The sequence below is a fragment of the Rhamphochromis longiceps genome, linkage group LG7, assembly GCF_057381845.1.
Source record: "Rhamphochromis longiceps isolate RC_006_pf linkage group LG7, R_longiceps_female_GT1.1, whole genome shotgun sequence".
NCBI lineage: Eukaryota > Metazoa > Chordata > Actinopteri > Cichliformes > Cichlidae > Rhamphochromis > Rhamphochromis longiceps.
In genome coordinates, this window is record NC_140563.1 from 22,734,745 (window position 1) to 22,755,405 (window position 20,661).

The 20,661-nt window shown below is 38.1% G+C and overlaps 1 protein-coding gene across 4 annotated transcripts in view; it reads left to right on the forward strand.

Annotated features, from left to right (window-relative positions):
• LOC146665302 (pleckstrin homology domain-containing family A member 7-like) overlaps window positions 1–20,661 on the forward strand; it is a 149,516-nt gene that overhangs the window by 61,847 nt on the left and 67,008 nt on the right. For all 4 annotated transcript variants that reach the window (XM_085412920.1, XM_085412917.1, XM_085412916.1 and 1 more), the window contains exon 4: window positions 16,666–16,743. In XM_085412920.1, the coding sequence (XP_085269046.1) occupies window positions 16,666–16,743 (78 nt within the window). The remainder of the gene's footprint in view (window positions 1–16,665; window positions 16,744–20,661) is intronic.

The window sequence follows — 20,661 nt, forward strand, 5'->3', positions numbered from 1 at the left end:
AAACCTTTAAATAACTATGGTCTTGTACACCCCATGCCCCTCTTTAGACTCAGTCCTGCTTGCTGTGGGTACTACTCTGATAAAAAGTTGGCCTTATGTAAAACTAAGTTAACAGTTCATCTGCATACATATGATTTAATCTAAATTGTATATCTTTACTGTTGTAAAGATATATATACTATTGTTACTCTTTACTGTTGTACTTTTGCTGTGTAAATAAACAGCTGTGAATGGAAGCAGCTATAAAGTTTGGCTTTCTTTACGTTACAGATTGCTGAACAGGTGGTTTGATGAAGGACTCCTGCTAACTTTTTCTATGGCTTTTATGGCAATTATAATAACAAGTGCTGCTGTTTTGGACACTAGAAAAATGTTTCTCTACCTGAGCTCGCCGTCTTAGTAACATCTCCGTGTGTTTACTCTTCACTGTTTGTGTATAGACAGACTCCGGACCCATATTAAAATACTACAGTTGTGGATTAAACTAAGCATTGAAGCAAAAACATTTGCATCAAGGATTTTTTTTAAATAATCGAGTTGTTCAAGTTACTTCATGAATCATTGAAGCTCTACTGCCAAATACCGAATACCTCTAAAGACATGAGCCAACTACCCTCCAGCTTAAAGCTTGCTTATTAAAGACTGGATTTAAAATTGTCAAGTTCCAACAACAGCACTGTTTAGGCTCAACAACAGATTTCATGTGGCTGTAAAACCAATTCAGATACTTTCTGTGTAGCTGTTTTGTAGTCAGGACTGTAAACGAAGTGCTGGGCATATTTACATTTGGGTCTCGGCAGCAGGTTGTTCATGCCAGTAATGTCAGTGATGCTCGCGTCTTCCTCACTTATTTTTTGGCACCATGTTGTCTTCAGTCTGCCAGCACTGCTGAGCAACTGTGTTGGCTCTGCCAGTTTCACCTTATCCCTCTGTGGTGCTGGAGAAGTTCTTTATTTTACTGGGTCACACTGAAACCAAAGACAGGAAAGCTGCCTGGCAACATAAAAAAGCTATGATATAATAAACAAAATGATGCTTTGTGCATCAGCTGAGGGAGTCTTGAGGTTATACACCAGGCTCTGCATATTTGTCCTGTCTGAAACTAAACAATGAGTGTGACAAAGATGGCTAGATGGATGAGACAAGAGGCAGGAAGTTAAAGCGTTAATGAGATAAAGGATTAGCTAGATTATGAAAGGTGCATCTCTAAATAATAATCTCCGAATTTAAAGACTGAATAATGTAACAAATTATTCATTCAAAAATGAAAGAAAATCAGCATGGTACATCATAACCCCTGATATAGCAGCAATTTCATATAACTCAAAAGCTCACCAATGTAAATTATGCGTCCAACACATTTAAAAGATTAGCATTACAACTACTGAAACACTTCTTGCTCGTCAGCCACATAGTCTGTCATGTGAAATAAGAGATGTGTAATAACCCCCATTAGAGTGATTTTCATGCCAGTGTGCACTCTGGTAACATTCAGCTCAGACTTGTGGATCAAGGATACGTCTGTGTTCACCAAACACACCGACGTAGACTTTAAAGTACCTTCATTTAATCAAACAAGAAGGCAATTCTGAATGCTTTTCAGCCTGCGTGGGAGTGAGAAATGGAGCAAAGGGGAAAGCGGGAGAGAGATGGACTGTGAGGAAATCAAATGAAAGAGGGTGTTTGTGATGTGTGCTGGATGTGTGGGTGGGTAGGTGGTAGTGGATGGCTGTGAAACCTGAACAAGAGAGGGTGGCAGCAGCATGAAGCTGAACCAAATGTGTCACTGCGTCATGCTCACCCGGCCAAGGAAGGAATTTACTGGTAGCACAGTGGCCTGCTAGGAATTCACCAGGGTGAGCCTGTGTGTGTGTGTGTGTGCATGCGCATGTGAGCAGTGATTTTGTGTGTTTGTAGTGGATTGTGTTCCAGCTCTTTACCCCTTGACCATTTATAAGACCATGCTGGCACTCCCACCTCCTTCTGTCATGCAGGAAGAGTGTGCAGCACATGCAGCATTCGCTCACATTCACATACTTGGATGGAACAAAATTAATGAAGCCAAACCTCGTCCACAGGTAAATAAGTAAAATCAAGGTTTAAAAAAAAAAAAAAAAGCAGTGTTAGATTTAGCATTTGCTGCTTTTCATAATATTTTTGCTGCTGTGGAAATTTCTTCTTTTCATAGTTTTATTTTTGCTGTGCCAGTGGGAGAACAAGGTGGAAGTGTGGTCTAATGTTACAGCAGCAGCGCAGAGCTGCTGGCAGAGCTGCTTGTTTCTACTGCCAGTCATCAGCAGAGCAGCACAAGGTGTCTCGTGGATGTTACTTGAACTGCTTCAACCAGAAGCTCTGATGATATAAGTTTATATCTCAGACTGTGGATCATTTGCTGATGAAGAGGGTAGTGGGCTCGTCACTTATGTCACAGTATGTTTGAAACAATGTTGCGTTCAAGTGAAAACTATTGAAGTCATTCCAGTCATTTCAAAATATTACTTTCTATAGCTTAATTTTTTTTTCATCGTTTATGATAGGTACAGTAGTTATCACATTACTTTCCCATAAAATTTGTATTTAAAACAGCTGTAACTCATAGTATTAGTTTGGATGAAATGTTTCAGTGTGGTATAGTACTACATAAAAACGTTAACTCATTAGCCAATTTGTGCTGATTAAGTCAAGCTGATGGAGATCGAGAGCTTTCGGTCATTAAGGTCAGTCTAGAGGATTTAACATTTGCATTTTCCTGTCAGTGAGACTGTGGAAGAATTATTAATAGCTGCCTTCTTCTCTGGATCACAAAGGGTCTCACCTGATTTGGTTTCTGTAGCATGAAGCATTGTCAGCTTTGTCTGTCTACTGATCACCCTCACTGCTCTGAGTTTATGTAATTCCTCTGCCACCTGTATTCTCTTGGCCCTGTCTGCGCTTGCAGACATCGCTCGGCACAGACAGGCTGACAGGGGCCTGGGAATTGTTCGTGTAAGATGGGATTGCATGTAAAAAGCACCCCCAGTATGGGATTGTCACCCTGCTGGACAACGCTGTCTCCCCTGGCTGTCTTTCTTTTCGTTTGTTCATTTATTTCATTTGAATTAAACTTAAAGTTCAAGAATATCCCCTGTAGAAGGACACGATTTTACATTTGGGAATAGCATGAAATATTTCTGTTAATAATCTATTGACCAAAATGTTTTTTGTAGGGGGGGGGTCTCTACTGGAGCAGATTTCGTTTCAAAGCAGGCAAATATTTGCCGGAATCTTGCAGCAATCTCGCTTTTTATCTGCATTTGTAACGGCAACCAACAGACAGAAATGGTGGTCGCTGGATGCCCTCCAAAACACCTATTTAGTCAAGGCAGCATTGCTTTTGGGGCTCACAGACTGTACATTGCCCAACTTATGTGCACAATATTGATAAGGTCTAGAATGAATTTGATAAAAGAAAACGTATATGGGGTCTTAAATTTGATACATGACTTCAATTATTCTTTGACGGCCAAAATTGTGATTTATTCCCTTCTTTGATTTAAACAAACCAGTCAATAAATGCCAGTTTGCTTGTTTTTGAAAAATATTCCCATGTGACTGAGACTGGAAGGACATCGTTATCACAGACCTCTTTGGACTTGGATGTTTTGTGACCTACTTTTTTGCACTGGCCAAACCAGGACCCATTTTGCAGCTGTGGTATTATGCAACTCAATTACGTTATGTTTAATTAAAGATCAGGCGGTGCACGAATGTGGCGTTCAGTTTTTGGCAAAAGTGTGTTCATGCACGTTCCAATGTGTAAATGCATTTTTAAATATGTGAAATGAGTGTTGTTGGCTAATTTGTGTCCTCGATATGTTCAAAACCTTTTTTGTGTGCGTTTGTATATAATATTACTTGTAGCTATCGGCAGATCATACTTACAAAAATTACAGTAATCGCAATCAGCCAAGAAAATTGGTGAATTCTTATAACACACACACACACACACACACACACACACACACACACACACACACACACACACACACACACACACACAAATAGGTGTGCGTGTTTAACATACACATTGTGCACTGAATGGGGAATGACCTTGCTGTGTTTCCCCATATTGCACTGGCAACACTCCGACTAGCTCTCTCTTGCGGCACTTCAAACACATTTCATCTGGTAATCCCTTTAAATAGATATGACCTTTGACTGAGAGAACACCTACTCGTGTACTCATCATTTTCAGAACACTCAGTCTGCTACATGTCTGTTAAAACACAGGCACGGTGTACAGCGGCAAATGATATGTAAAAAATTGCTGCTGTTCATGAGACATAATAGTCAACAGTCAATGCCAACAGCTTTGCTTTTTCAAACATCAATCAAGTCAAATGGAGGCGTGGCTTATTGATGATACTGACAAATTTGATTACAGTTTCGTCAACAAAAAGAAATGCTGAAGCGCGTTAGGGTTTGAACTTTAGCACAGCTCTTGAGACTCTTGAAGCTTTTTTCACATGGTTGCATCTTTCATAAGCAATAGTTATGTTTTACAGACTGGTTTTGAATTAATAATGTGTCTTTTGACTGGTAATTGTGGCCAGATTCAAAATAGTCACACACCTAAGAGCTGAGAACTGAGAGCATGACTCCCCCAGCTCAGGGGAGATGCTCGCAGATAAGAATTCTCTACGCACCATCCCCATTACCAGTATCACTGGAATCAATAACCAGCTGTGTCTACACACACATGCTTGCACACACTTCACTGTCCTCAGAAGAATATACTGACGTAAACAACAAATAATTATTGTGCCCATTAAATGTGCACGTACAGAGAACTCAAATAACAAAAGAGAAATATTAGAGGCACCACAGAAATCGGATAGTTTAATGATAATAAAATATCACTCCAGGTAATGTTGCTTTGGTCTGTCACCACTTAAAACCTTGTATTGTTCAATTAGTAATCATTTATCAATATTCAGTAACTAATATAATTTTTCAGCCAGTCTTGGCCTAATGTCCAAATAAGAGGAGTAAATGTCAAGAAAAAAATGATTTGACTACAAAGACATCGACACAGTTTCACAGTTTAGCTCAGAGAGTATCACTTAGATACGTTTGGCAGGAAGACACAGAGGAATGAGTCAATATAAACTTTGATTTAACTTAAAGCTGTGAGAAAATATAATTTGTGATTATTACACCTGATTTGTGGAATGTTTTTCCTCTAACTATAAAATCTATAAAAGCTCAAATAGCTGTTTGTGTCTGTTACATTTATAAAGAATCCTTCTTACTTCAGCAGTAGTAATGTGAGTTTTTTATGATACATTCTCCATAAACTACTAAAATAATAATTTGTCGTATGTTTTTATAATTAACTGCTTAATTTCAGGACTACTTGTTATCCGTGCTGGAGAAAGAGCAGCGGAAAAGTGGTTGGAAATCCTGTGACACCCAAGTCATATGATATAGCAGGTGCGAAGTGTGCAGTCTCTCACTGAGGGGCATCATGTTTGGCATGTGTAATGGTGTGTTTGCATGAGAACTGTATTGTGCAAGTGCTGTAATGGACAGTCGAGTGTTTATGTAACCCTGGAGGTTTACCACCCGTCCTTCATAAATGCCATGTGGTCAGCGACTGGGGCAGAAAAGTCAAACACAGAGGCACTGAGTGTGTCAGCTGACAGCAGCTCAATGGGCAAGAATGTCTCATAAAAAAAAAGGTTGTTTAATTCCCTAAAGCCTCACTTGGCTTGAACTGAGAAGCAAAATGTGCTTGAGCTGCAGTGGAGCTGCTCTGATAAATGAAAATCAATAAAGGCATAAATAGATAAATAAATCACAAAATTAAGGAAAAGAAAAGTGGTCTTTGAATTTGTGCCTTTTCTCTGATGACAAAGAAAAGAGCCATTTTCTCTGAACAGCTTCTTTGGGTTTCTGTGTTTGGTCAAAAATTACATTGCACAGACCCATTAGTGGGTTTTTTTTTTTTTATGTTGCTTTAGATGTGTCAGCCTCATGTCACAAAACCCCAAATTAATGTCTGACAGTGATGACTGTAGTGTAGGGAGATATTTCAGCAGTTATTGGACACTTTGTCTCAATTATGACTGTAATACGATGAGCTGCTTTTTAAAGGCATAACTCTAGCTCTGTTTTGTCAACAGAAATTATGGTCTGACTTTAAAATGTGCATCTCAGAAGGTACAAAAGAGTAATGAAGTTAATGGTTTGACTGAGACATATAATCCCTCCAATGCTCAAAAGTTTCCCCAAACAAAAACTGTCTCAAAATGTACAGTATTTCTTTTTTTTTTTTTTGTACATCTAAGTCTAATGGTGAGAGAAAGACCTTGTATTTATAGAGTATATGTCATCCTGTTGCAGATAGTCTGAGGAAGTCATTTAACACTATCATAGTTAAATGTATCAAATCTGACATCTTGCAGGTGAATGGCACACCTTATATGGAAAGTTACAGGGACACTGTGAGCATTAATCGAGCTATTTTCATCTGTGGGTGTTGAGCTTTTTTAAGAGGTAGCTCTTTAATGATATGGTTGTTACATAAGACACTCATGGCTGGAGAGCTGCTATAGCAGGAGAAGGTGAGATTGTGCGCCCTTAGTTTGTTAATGTAGATAAAAGTTTATGGGACAACAGAAAATGTCTGTGTGCTTTTATCAGTTGAATATTATTAGTAAAGTATGCTTTTATTGGATGCCCAGTTTTAAAGGAAAATAATGGGAGACCTAACAAAAATGAAGAACTCGGTGAAAATCTTAGTAGTGACTCGAGATGGCACGATACCACTTTTTTTATGTCCGATACCGATATCATAAATTTGGATATCTGCCGATACCAATATGAATCCGATATAGTGTTTTTTAATCAATAAAACTGTTTTTTTAATATCTTGCTGCATTTTGTATAAGTTCATATTCAAGTTTAAATAAACAACAACACTAAAGCTATTCTGTTATACCTGTATGTAAAAAATACACTGCACCCAAAATATTTCATAGTTCAGCAACACTGATCAATCTAATAAACTTAAACCTGCACCATCCTTCCTATTCTGGTATTTTAAAGAGTACTTAGCAGAAATATTAAGCAACCTAACTAATAGGGTTGCAAACTCCCAGCAAAAAAAAAAAAAAGGGAACCACCCCCCACCCTCCACCTCATGATGCTTAATCGACGTAATCAACTTTAATTTGATGCAGTGTGGAAAAAAAAATGCACAGAAATAAATTATTTTTCAAGAATAATTAAATAGATTCAACATCTTTCTTCAACAGAATTGCAGACTGCACAGATGGTATCTTCCCAAAGGAAAAAGTAGTATAGCTTACTAGGGTATATTAGACTTAACAGTTACTATACTATATACATAGATAATCTTGTTTTTGAAAAATTGTATGTGACTGTATTTAGACAAAAGAGCAGAGTGAGGGGGTTGTTATCACTTAATGCCAGTGCTGGCTGTTTAGCTTTGTTAGCAGTATGCATCCATATTAGGTATGATGGATAGATGGTGTTAAACTGAGCTATGCATAACTTTTAAACAGCGAATTATATAAATAGTAACCCTAGCTCCCCCTGTTGAGAATAAGGAAACTGGTTCTAGAGACCCAAAATGTTATTCCTATCTGTTTTGTATTACTTCTGCCAGAAATAAAGTTCTGGCAGTAATAAAGAGATCTTGCTTATATAAGGAACTGAAGTTTGAAGCACCTCCCTGCTAGCTTTATTTTTTGAGTTCTGGAGGCTATTGCTTAGCATTGGTGAGTCACAGATGCTAGCTAACAGAGATGGGCAGTAACGCGTTACTGTAATCTGATTACTTTTTTCAAGTAACGAGTAAAGTAAGGGATTGCTATTGCAAAAACGGTAATTAGATTACCGCTACTTTCTCGTAGGAACGCTGCGTTACTGCGTTACTAAAACCGTGATTTTTTTAAAATTAATTAATTAATTAATTAATTAATTATTTTCTGCGAGAATGTCTCATGACAGTGACATAGGCGAGTGCGATGTTCGTGACAACAGCTGTGTGCAGATCAACAATGGATCATATATCGAGTACGGGAGAGAGTATGAGCGTGCAGCGTTTAAAGCGTGGAAGTACTGACCTTACTTTGAGTTTGATTCCATAAAAAGTGACAAAAACATTAGCGTCCATTGTGCGTGGGAAGAAAACTTCTTTTTACAGCGAAAAAAACCCTAAACAAGCACCGAGTGCGCAACGACGTAATGGGAAATTCACAGAGAAACTCGCGGATTCTTCAACTGACCGCTGCGGCACACCTGCACCAGGGCAAACCTCCGCCTGCTTTACAGGTGAAAATAGAGCAACAGGACCACTAGTCTTTGATTTTATTTATTATCTGCTGTATTTTACTTGCATCTATTTGAAAGACTGAGTGTAAACACAAAAAATATTTTATTTTATGTGCTGGAATGTGCAGAAAATAGGTTTCAGAATCAGAATCAGAATCAGAATACTTTATTGATCCCTGGGGGAAATTATTTTTTGTTACAGTGCTCCATTTTAAACCAACATTAAGACAAGACAGACAATACACTAACTAAGAATAGTACAATATATACATATATATACATACATACATACATAAGTCACTTATAAATAAATATTTGGAAAAGAAACATGTGTAGTTGTAGCAGCAAACAGTGTGTTAAGTGGATGCGTTGTACAGGGAGATGGCCACAGGCAGGAATGATTTCCTGTGTCGTTCAGTGGTGCTTTTCGGTAATCTCAGTCTCTCACTGAACGAGCTCCTGTGACTGACCAACATGTCATGGAGTGGGTGGGAGGTGTTATCCAACATTGTCTTTATCTTGGACAGCATCCGCCTCTCCGACACCACCTTGAGGGAGTCCAGCTCCATCCCCACAACATTGCTGGCCTTACGGATCAGTTTATTAAGTCTGTTGGCATCTGCGACCCTCAGCCTGCTCCCCCAGCATGCAACTATGGAACGCCAGGACTGCCATAATGAATTAATTAAATACACCATTAAATAATTAATTAAATGTGGCAATAATTAATTAAAATTGGAATTAATTAATTAAATAAATAGTTATGACACATGTAATTAATTAATTATTGACACATTTAATTAATTATTTATGTATTTCACATTTTAATTAATTATTGACACATTTAATTAATTAATTATTGACACATTTAATTAATTATTTATGTATTTCACATTTTAATTAATTATTGACACATTTCATTAATTATTGACACATTTAATTAATTATTTAATGATATATTTATTTATTTCATTTTGGCAGTCCTGACGCCTGGCTCTCGTCATGAAATAATTTTATCTGTCAGCCTCACCCATCAAACTCAGGGGGCGGGGTTAACGCTGATCGAGTCAAAACCATTGCTTTGGCCTGGTGGCCATTGTTTCTAGCACACAACAACCGGCATGTGGAAGCTAACAGAACTGAGCTTTGAAAAACCCTGTTTGTGTGTTACCAAATACCGTTTTAATATTTTTTTAGCCGAGAATGTAGTGGTTTAATCTTCATGTGTCTGGTCGGTTTGTCAAGATACAGCCTCTTTGCAAAAGTGTTTCGATGATTTCGGAGATGTCTGCCCAGTCTCACGGCAAAGCGTGGGATAGACCCGCTCGCCTCGCAAGCAATCCCACCGACAAAGCGCAGGCCCCGGTACACAGCTGTAGTAACCCCCGCTGACTTCTTTTACTGAGGTTATATTTATCGATGTTTTATTTCCTGATGTTCTTATGTGTCCTACGTGTTTCAGTCGCCAATTCTGAATTATAACTAACATTAAAAACATGTTTAAGGAGGAGAGAGAGCAAATAAATCTGTTTAACATCTGATCTTTGGGTTTTTGTTCAGTAATCAGTGTGACCTGTGTATAAACACATAAAAGAGATAACGTTGGTGTTTCCGTCATGTAGTAACTGCTGGCTTTAACTGTACAAAGGTTGTTCGACACTATGAAACACATACAGACTTCATGATGTTCGGCTAATATTTTTATTGTGAATATTAATCATGCTGACCTCGCTCTGTACACCACGCAGCGAGGTCAGCATATCCACGATATCCTCAGCTCCATGAGTTAACACAAAGTTTCCCAGCTGACTATCTAACTGCCAACTATTCCAGAGACGTGAAAATATACAGCATAAAGAAAAGTGTAAGAGACTCAGCAGCAGATTAGAATAACAGTTATACATTTAATAAATCACCAAATGAATCCAAGAAACGAGCAAACCTGTTCCGACAATTTGAATTTGTATTCCCTCAGCTGCAGACTCGCTGCTGTTTAAATGTTTGAAAAGGAAGATTAGATATAAAAAACGTCAAACATAGACTCAGTCTGCCTTCACATTTGATATGAGGCCAGCACGTATAGTGGCCTCAGCAGGCTATTACTGAAATACACGTGCTATATCATAAACTATGATATAAACAGGGAGGTCCTATTAACATGTTTAGTTTTAAAGGACACCTTCCTGCCTTTAGTCTCATTCATGAGCAGTATTAGTTTTCTTCTAACATCCAGAAGTCTGCACAATGTGTTTCATAGTTTGTAACAAGCCTTTGACAGGTAAACATAACATGACCGAAAAAGCAAAAAAAAAGAAAAAAAAAAGAGAGAGAGTGTTGACATAAGAAGAGAAAATTCTCTCAATTATGGAGACAGACAAATGGTTCATTTATGTTTGATGTGTGTTTATTCCTCCCTAAATATCGTCGGTGAAGTTCGCCATGCATGTCAGATTTTCCTGCGCATTTTTATACCTCTGCCAACAGAGAGAGAAAAAAAATCACATTCTAACAGACAGCTGGTGCTTAGAATACAGTTGAATAACTATTAAAAAACAGATGATATTTAGATGATAGTTCAGTCTAACACATGTGCCAGTGAACCATTAAACGTCTGTGAAACTATGCAGTTATGAAACGTAACTTTAACCTCAGCCAAACCGATTTGCTCAGTTGTAAATAAAACAGCGAAGTAAACGTGACCCGACAGACAGAACCTGGGTGAATGAAGTCCAGCGTTTAACCACTGAGAGCTAAAACTCAGCTGAGGTTTGAAAGCTGTGTGCTGGTGATTGGACATCAGCCGCTGATAAAGCTGTTCGCCTATAAAGTGCTCTGTAAGGAAACGAGCTCCAGCAGCTCTGCGCTCGGGGAAAACACTATATTTACTTATCTTGTGCAGAAAAATGCGCTGACATTGCGTTATATCGAGCACCGGCTGCCCAGTTAAACTGTGACTATCACCAGGTAACTAGGCGTGTTTCTTGAATTAGCAGCAGGTGTTAAACAGCTGACAGATGAGGAGGAGGATGCATGCAGGTAAACTGAGGGTCTGCTGAGCTGATCGCTGGTTTCGTGAGAAAAATGTCAGCTCGTTCTTTATGTTACAGAAGCACAGAGACACAAGACCAGGCGGAAAGAGACGATCGTTCGGTGAAAATGAGAATCTGCGAATGCAACATGTGGAACACGGAGAGTGGAATATGTAAACAAACCGGTTAACGTAACCCCCTCGGTGCGCTCTGCATGCTAACTGTTAGCAGAGCTAGTGAAATCTCTGAAAACATCTGAGCACTTTTGCAAACATGTTCTATGTTGACAACCTGACCAGACATACGTCGCGACATTCGCGGCTAAAACACTGTTAAAAGTGTAGCTGGTGACAGAAAAACGGGGTATTTTAAAACTACACCACCACCATTGCTGCTTGTGATTTGATCTGCATTCTGGGATAACTGGCTGCCCCAAGTCTACACAAGCAATCGATTTTCTAGGATCGACCTGTTTTGACTTACTTTGCACGGCAACCAATCAAATGTTAGAGAAGCTGCATGGGCAGCGTTAACCCCGCCCCCTGAGTTTGATGGGTGAGGCTGACAGATAAAATTATTTCATGACGAGAGCCAGGCGCCAGGACTGCCAAAATGAAATAAATAAATATATCATTAAATAATTAATTAAATGTGTCAATAATTAATTAAATGTGTCAATAATTAATTAAAATGTGAAATACATAAATAATTAATTAAATGTGTCAATAATTAATTAATTACATGTGTCAATAATTAATTAAAATGTGAAATACATAAATAATTAATTAAATGTGTCAATAATTAATTAATTACATGTGTCATAACTATTTATTTAATTAATTAATTCCAATTTTAATTAATTATTGCCACATTTAATTAATTATTTAATGGTGTATTTAATTAATTCATTATGGCAGTCCTGGCGTTCCATATGCAACAGCATGCAGGTTTAAATGTTAAACTAATTTCTTCAAGTCAGACAATGGTGCATATAATTTAATTTTTGCTTGATGCATAAAATTAAAAGATTAAAACTGATAAAACAAGTTTAAAAAAAAAAGAGACTTTTTCATTTGATTACATTTTGTATGATGGATTATGCAGAAAAAGTAGAATTGGGCTGAAAGATCTATCGCTTTATTACCTATTCAGGTTGTAAATCGTGTTTTTAAAAAGTAACTAAGTAATTAATTACTTTTGAAAATAAGTAATCAGTAAAGTAACAGGAGTACTTTTTTGGGGTAGTAATCAGTAATTAGTTACTGATTACTTTTTTCAAGTAACTTGACCAACACTGCTAGCTAATGATGGCTAATGTAGTAAATAAAACTGTAAAGTTAGCTGTCACTTAGGATTAGGATTTAACAAAATTGACCATTTACTACTAGATACTTATCTATAGCAAACAACTATAACACTAAGTATGAAGCATTATTTTTAATCTGTGAGGGTCACTAAACATTAAAAAAATAGACTTATAGGCCTCAGTTCGCATTAATTTCTCACGGATTTCCTGTTGACCATTGCTCCCACCGACACCCATACGAGAAGCTTCTCCTGAAGGGAAAACTGAAGCAGCTGCACGGACAAAAGAAACTACACCTCTTAGGGGCTGCCTCAGAAATCTCATCTGTAGCTCCCATTAGATCTCCAATAGATCTAATCATCTTTTCTGAAGTGAGTGCTATGCGTTTTTAGTGACAGAAGCAACAGAATACTACAAATACCTTTCACCTGCAGATATCACCCAGGCATAAAAATTAGCTTTGTACTTGTCAATAAATCTGCTGCACTTGGTGTCCTGTAAGCTTCGATTGTTGATGCTCAAAAGGCATATTTCTGAATTGTAGCCTTTATGTTTAAAAACTCAGGTCTCTGCCAGGTCTCTCTTGGAAATTAGATTTTTAATCTCAATGACATTTTTTTACCTGGAAAAATAAAGAACTAATAATAAACGGCTGTGTTAAGATTTCAAATTTTTAACGTCAAATTGGTGTCTGTAAGGCAACCACAACTCTATGATATTATCTATTTTGCATTTCATGTCATTTTTTGTGATATTTTGTTATTTAGGTCTACTAAAGCTCCCCATGACAGACATTGCAATGAGTGAAAGAGGAAAGGAAATACACAAAATACACTTAGCAGCAAAAGAACCCAGAGATGTCAGGTGCATTGCGAAAATGTCTTTCATTTTCAGTGTGAAAGGACATTATTAAAAGCTTGCTATATAAAGCTGTTAGCACTGGATTCAACATTTTTCGTTTACAGCTCAGGTCCTCATTGCCTACGTTTTTCTGAAGTGACACTATCACACCTATTATATCTTGTACTATTTTGAACCTCGCTGCTGAATGAAATCACCGCCGCTGATAAACAGCCTCCAGGACACTTACACGCTGTTCTTCTTCATATTCTGTGAATAGTCCGATATGGCTTTATCAGTTTCCCCTGGAGAAGTGCTCCGAATCAGCTCGACCAAATCAGCTCCGAAGTAAACAAGCCTTTGTTTGTATGTGTGCAATCAATATATAATCAAATTTACTTATCCATCCACTGAAAGGATTTGAGGTGACTGTGACCTCAGCATTCAAAAATACCTCTTGACCATTTAATGGTGAGCTAAAACGAGAGTGTTAATAGATTTAGCACGCTGCATTTAATTTCATAAGATTGCTTTGAATTCTGCATGTACCTATTAGGTTTTGCACTTTTGTGTTAATGACATATAGTCCTACACCTCTCATCACTGCAAATAAAATCATTTTGTAAATCATGCATTTATAGTTTGCCAAATGTAAATTGCTGAAATACACTGCTTTTACATAATGCTTTAAACCATTAATGATGTTAATGGTATATTTATCCCGTTAGCCCCGTTAAGCTTGCAGCCATTATACTACAGATTTTTGTGAAATCCCTTTACACGATTTGTCACAGCTCATGCATTTTCATACCTTTTCAGAAATTACCACCATGACCAAATCATGTTGACAGTTTTGTTTCATTATGATTTCTGAAAACAAAAAAAAAACGGATCTACTTCCTGCAGCCTGCAAAACATTGTCACTTGTCTCCCTCGGTAAACTCGGATGACACTCTGTTGTCGAATTTGTTGCCTAGAGAGAGTTTCAGGCATAACTTTCACACTCACAGGCCTGTCAGAACAGTCTGTTTCTCTATTCTCACCACAGCTGATTGATTAGCATTCCTTGCTGATCAGACAATTATTAATTCAGAGCTTCTCCCTGCAACACAGTAGACAAAAAAAGGGATCCTAGTTATAGTAAAACTATGGTCATAGTTCCCTGTCTCTGTTATCTAGAGCACTGTCCCATCTTTTTGTCCCGTTGATGCATTTGTGTGGCACGATGACTAACCCCATCTTTGGATTAGGAGTAAAAGGTCTTTATGTTTTTAGCACATTAGTATGGATTTACTCTGTAGGTATTTTTTGTGGCCATGTGCATGTGTAAATGTTAGCAGGTCCTCTGTAGGCCACTGTAGAATGTAATTAATTGTGTTGAGGTGCTGTTCTCATTGCACTACATGCTATTGTTTTACACACACAAGGCCAAATTCCACGGCACTATAGCAGACACAAAACTTAATCTTGCCAGTTATGACTAGGTAGTGTGTTTAATTCATTTGATTAGTGAAAGTATTTTTCAAACAGTACCTGTGCGTGGTGAAAAATGACTGCATAAGACACAGAGGAATGAGTCAAGCATAAGCTGTTACCTTACTTTTGGGAAACTTGGATCATTCTGCTAGTCTGAGTTTGAATAACTTTTCCTATTTTTTTTAATGTCTTTTCAATTTTTCATTTCTGCAGAAAAACAACAACAACGACATCATGGCCACATTTTTAATCAGTGTGAGTGAGAGCTGGCTTTAAAAAAACTAAATCAAAAAAAAAAAAAACAACACCTTGGATGTGTTTCTTTTTTTAGCAATAGTAGATGCAGTGGTGGAAGTAATTCACATGACATAAAGGGAAACTGTAACAGCAGTCAATAGCCAAGGTGAGCTGAAGAGAAGCTGCTGCATTCAGATGTGAGAACTTTCTTTGTGTTAGTCTTGTAAGTGTTGTTCTGTGAGTCGATAATGACATTGTAGGTCCCTGTTACGGAGCATGCTGCTGCCGTGTCATCTACTCCCGTAGGATTTGATCTTCCGCTATATCAAGCAGGATTCTTTACAGCATGAGTTACTGGAGCTGCTGTGGAATGGAAAACTGTGCCATGACCCACTGATTGTATTTGGAGAAGACTTTTGTACTTTACCCTGTCAGCTCCTTCATTGTTGTTTGATTTTGAAAATTGGACTTTTGATTACAACACTGCAACTTTTAACTTCTCTCACTGAGCTGTTCCTTTTTTTCTTGTTTTATTTTTAATAAATGTCATTTTATTAGCAGCATGGTGGTTAGCACTTTTGCCTCACAGCAAGAAGGTCCTGAGTTCAACTCCACCATCTGTGTAGGGTTTGCATGTTCTCCCTAGGTACTCCGACTTCCTCCCACAGTCTAAAGACATGCAGTTAGTGGAGTTATGTTAATTGGTAAATCGAAATTGCCCATAGGTGTAAATGTGAGTGTGGTTGTCTATCTCTCTGTGTTAGCCCTGTGACAGACTGGTGACCTGTACAGGGTGTACCCCGACTTTCGCCCTATGGTAGCTGGAATAGGCTCAAGCCCCTGTTCCTGTGATTTATTTTCTGTCAGCTTACAAATTGATTAGTCATTGTGGGTCTGAATATATGTAGAGTAAGGCTTTCTGTCAGTGTTTTCTCAATGCAAAAAAACATTCTGAAAAAGTGCCATCACACACATGTACGCACACAAACTCGCACAGGCTTTGATCGTCATGCCATCCTGTGTTGTTTACATAGTCGAATGCTTTTACCCTCTAGCTGAGGGTTAGAAAGACTGAGTCTATAACTGATGGAGGCCCATGCCTGCCTGTACTGTTTGACATTTGTGCTGAGCCCAACACTTTACTCCACACAGGCTGTACAGGATGGTTGGGTGGGGTGAGTGGGTGTGGATGGGTCCTGCATTCACCCGTCACATTCTACACTGAGCTGGGAAAGTCAGAGACGAACGCCTGTCAGGGTGGAGATGTTGGACAGAGCTGTTAAGTGTACTCCTCCGAGGAATTTTCGGCTTGTGTGGAAATTGTAAACAAAGTAGGGTGAAAATCCAGGATAATGCACTAACACTGTTTGTATTGCAGCCAAAGTTGCTAATTTTGTCTCCTCTCTCGTTTTCTCTCTTGTCCTTCTGTCACTTCAGTCACAACCAGAGGACCACCACATTTCGACATCCTGTGACTGGACAGATTTCCCCAGAGAACATGGATTTTATCCTGCAGTGAGTAACTAATGCGTGTGTGCGCGCGCACACACACACACACACACACACACACACACACACACACACACACACACACACACACACACACACACACACACACACACACACACACGTAAAATAAATAAGTAATAATGGTTTAACTTATACTTCACGCTACATTTACTTGACCATTTACTTAGGTCCATAAACATTTGGAGAGAGACTTTTTTTCTTCTTCTAATTTTGGTTGTGTACATCACCATAATGAATTGTAAATGAAACAACTCGGATGCCGTCGAAGTGCAGACTTTTAGTTTTAATTCAGTGAGCTGAACAAAAAGATTGCCTAAAAATGTGAGGAACTAAAGCATTTTTTTACACAATCCCTTCATTTCAGGCGCTCAAAGGTAATTGGACAAATTAAGTATCTGAAAATAAACTGTTAATTTCTAATACTTGGTTGTAAACCCTTTGCTGGCAATGACAGCCTGAAGTCTTGCCCTCAACAGCTTTCAGTTGCTGTCTGTTTGTGGGCGTTTCTGTCCAAAGTTAAGGCTTCGACAAGTGAAATTCATGCTCAATTGGGTTAAAATCAGGTGACTGACTTGGCCATTCAAGAGTATTCCACTTCTTTGCTTTAGTAAACTCCCGGGTTCCTTTGGCTATATGTTTTGGGTCATTGCCCAGCTGTATTATGAAACGCCACGCAATCAGTTTGACTGCATTTAGCTGAATTTGAGCAGACAGTATGTCTCCGTACACCTCAGAATTCTTTCAGCTGCTTTCGTCCACTTGTTGTGGAGGGGTTTCTCTTCACCATGGAAATAATTCTGTGATCATCCACCACTGTGGTCTTTGGTGGACGTGGACGAGTTCATCAGTGCTTTCTTTCTTTCTTTCTTTCTTTCTCTGGATGTACCAAACTGTAACTTTAGTTTCTTCCTGACAGTGACTTTGGAAGCATCTTGGAAACCTGAATTGTATAAAAGTTGAGTTGGATATGCTTTCTTCTGAAGTGGGTAGATGACAAGCTCTTAGAAATCTACTGCTATGAACTTCTTTTATACAAAGGAATGAAAGTGTTAGTGGACTTGCCAAGGACAAGCAATTTTACTGAAGTGTTCCCACTATCTGTACAATAGCAAGAATGAGTAAAATATTTCTCTCTTCCTGTGTGAAATATTCTTTTAGCTCCAACTGTTTTCCTTGCTGAAAGTTAGATGAGCCTTTGAATATTAACTCAACCAGCACAAAAACTGTAGGCAGGGAGAGATGGATAACCCCGGTGAACCCAAAGATTAAAAAAAAATTGACTTGACAGATGCTGATCTGGAGCGAGTTGTATTGATCTTATTGATCTCTTTACTAAAAGTCAATAAGCATATTTCTTAAAATACTAAATATAAATTTGTATACAAACTCAACGGTGTTTCTATTTGAAGTTTCCTGGATTCTACAGTTCAACCCACGTGCGTGATATAAAAGGGAAAATACAGTTTGTATTTTTTATTCAGAATATCTTTCACAGTTCTGATACCACAGGTAGCAATTTTACATGTTTTTATATTGAAGTTTCAAATTTAATACACAGATATCACAGTATACATGATCAATTATCTGCTTTTAGGAAATTAATGTATGTCACTGGTGAACTGTCAGGGGCTGTTGATTACCATCAGTTCTCTAGATATCTAAACAGTGCTATTTGTAACCATGTTTCATAACATCATGAGCATTTCCCACAAATGGCAGAGAAAAAGGTCAGCAAGTACAAGTAATATAGTCCCCAGCATTCCCGCAACCATCAAAACGTAAGAGAAGACACTTATTTTGTAAAATCGATGATAAAACTGATTTAAAATGATATACTGCATAGATAAAGCTAGACTATTATGCACAAAATAGAAATAAGATTTGGTGGAACTTGGAATTTGAAATGCCAAATATGTGCAAATATGTGTGCAATGAGGAGGGAGAGCCCAGTTTGATAGTCTTGTTCGCTGGGCTTTTTTTATCCTCTCGAGCCTGTTGCACTGCTCTGGCTGCCCTGTTGAACGTTATGCTTTTGGGTCAGTGCTGAGCGAGATGGATCATGTCATGTACAAACCTGAGATGAGCACAGCTACGATAGCAGTACCCTGATTTTAATTTCAGGTTAAATATCCAAATATTAGATTATTACATACCTGAATGCTTTCAGACTTTAAAAGCTCTGATTTGTGTGGGTCTCCCTGAAATAAAGAAGTTGCAGTGCCTACTCAAAACTGTTAAGGAGACATTTTGCATTGCACTCTAATGGCTTTTGTTTGGGGGAAGGACTCCCTGCCAATGAATGAACCTGACACCAGACTTTCACCACAGAGCAGGGAAACTCTATGGTCTCTGTTACAAGAGACTAGATTTTCTTTTCCACAGCACAATTTGTACTGTATAGCTCAACAGGATAAGTGAACTTAGGACCACATCGTGGATTTATCTGTAAATAATCTGTAAATAAATATCGCTGGAATTTAATTATATTCTGCAGCCTATAGATAGTTTGTATTTATTTTTTTAAAGATTTAATTATTTTTGCAGTAAAATAAACATTTTCAAGCCCCAAAACATTAATAACAATATAACGCCACATCATTGATCCATCATACGAATCAAGGTGTTATTTGTGCATTTTAGGTGCTCTATAAGTGAAACGCCATAAACCTCCGTCGAGGGTATGGACACAGACAGTAACAGTATGTAAGGATGTGTCCCAAAAGTGTGTTTAAGAGCGTGAAAATGGTTTATAGGAGTGTGGGGCGGGTTTTTATAGCTTAAAATATATAAACACAGTTTTTCAAATTTTTGCTATGTAACTTTGCACTGTCCACTTTCTGCTGTAATAAAACAAATTTCCCACGTGTGGGACTAATAAAAGTTATCGTATCTTATCTTAACATAATAAAATAAACATATGGTTTCTACTTAGCGGATTTTCACCTCTCGGGAATATGTCTGAAGGTTTTCGGTCATCCAAGTCATCGTAGTCTAACGAGCTTGGAAAGAAAAGCATCTGGACTTCTTTAAGTTGCCTGAAAACGTTTCACCTCTCATCCGAGAAGCTTCTTCAGTTCTAGTTCTGAACTGAAGAAGCTTCTCGGATGAGAGGTGAAAGTCCAGATGCTTTTCTTTCCAAGCTCCTTAGACCACCTCTAAGGAACATATAACCCCCGTGATAATCAAGGAAATACAGTGTATGTGTTTTTGTTTTTTTTCCCTTCCCTCTGTGAAAAATAATTCCATATCTTGATTGTGGCACTTTTCTATAAACCAGTTTGGTTTGGGTGGGATATAAATCAAAATGTAGCCACAATGTCTGACAGTTTCCTGTGTTTTCGGTTATTTATTTTATCATTGTTTTATTGAATGGTGTGGCCGGTTCTGTGTCTTCCTATCTTTCCTCTGTCCACCTGCGCACACCCTCAGGAGATAAAGTTAAAGTTGAACATCAGCTTACAGAGCACATCGGGTGAAATTGAAAAAAAGCCCCATCAATACTAATAGATTTTATGTCGGTTGAACTTTGATTTTCATAGGACTAGGAGGATAGGTGGGGTCAGAACAAGAGGGAATGACTCATGTCCAAAGGTCTTCATACCAATCTCAGCAGACATTGTCAGACTATTGGCTTTATTACTTGGTCACACCACCCATCCATTTGTTTATTTACTTACTTAACCTTTTAAAACTAACCCCTTTCTGAAAAGTCAACCCGTTTCTGATGGGTTTTATATGAAGCCCCTAAAGAGGCAGCCACACAGGAAGTGACTAGCACTGAAATGGCAAATAGAGAATGCAGAAAGTTACTGACATTTAACAATTTCAAGTGATGATGGGAGAAAATAATCACTGTGAAGTGTGTGTGTGTGTGTGTGAGTTTAACTTTTCTCAGCTTCTAGG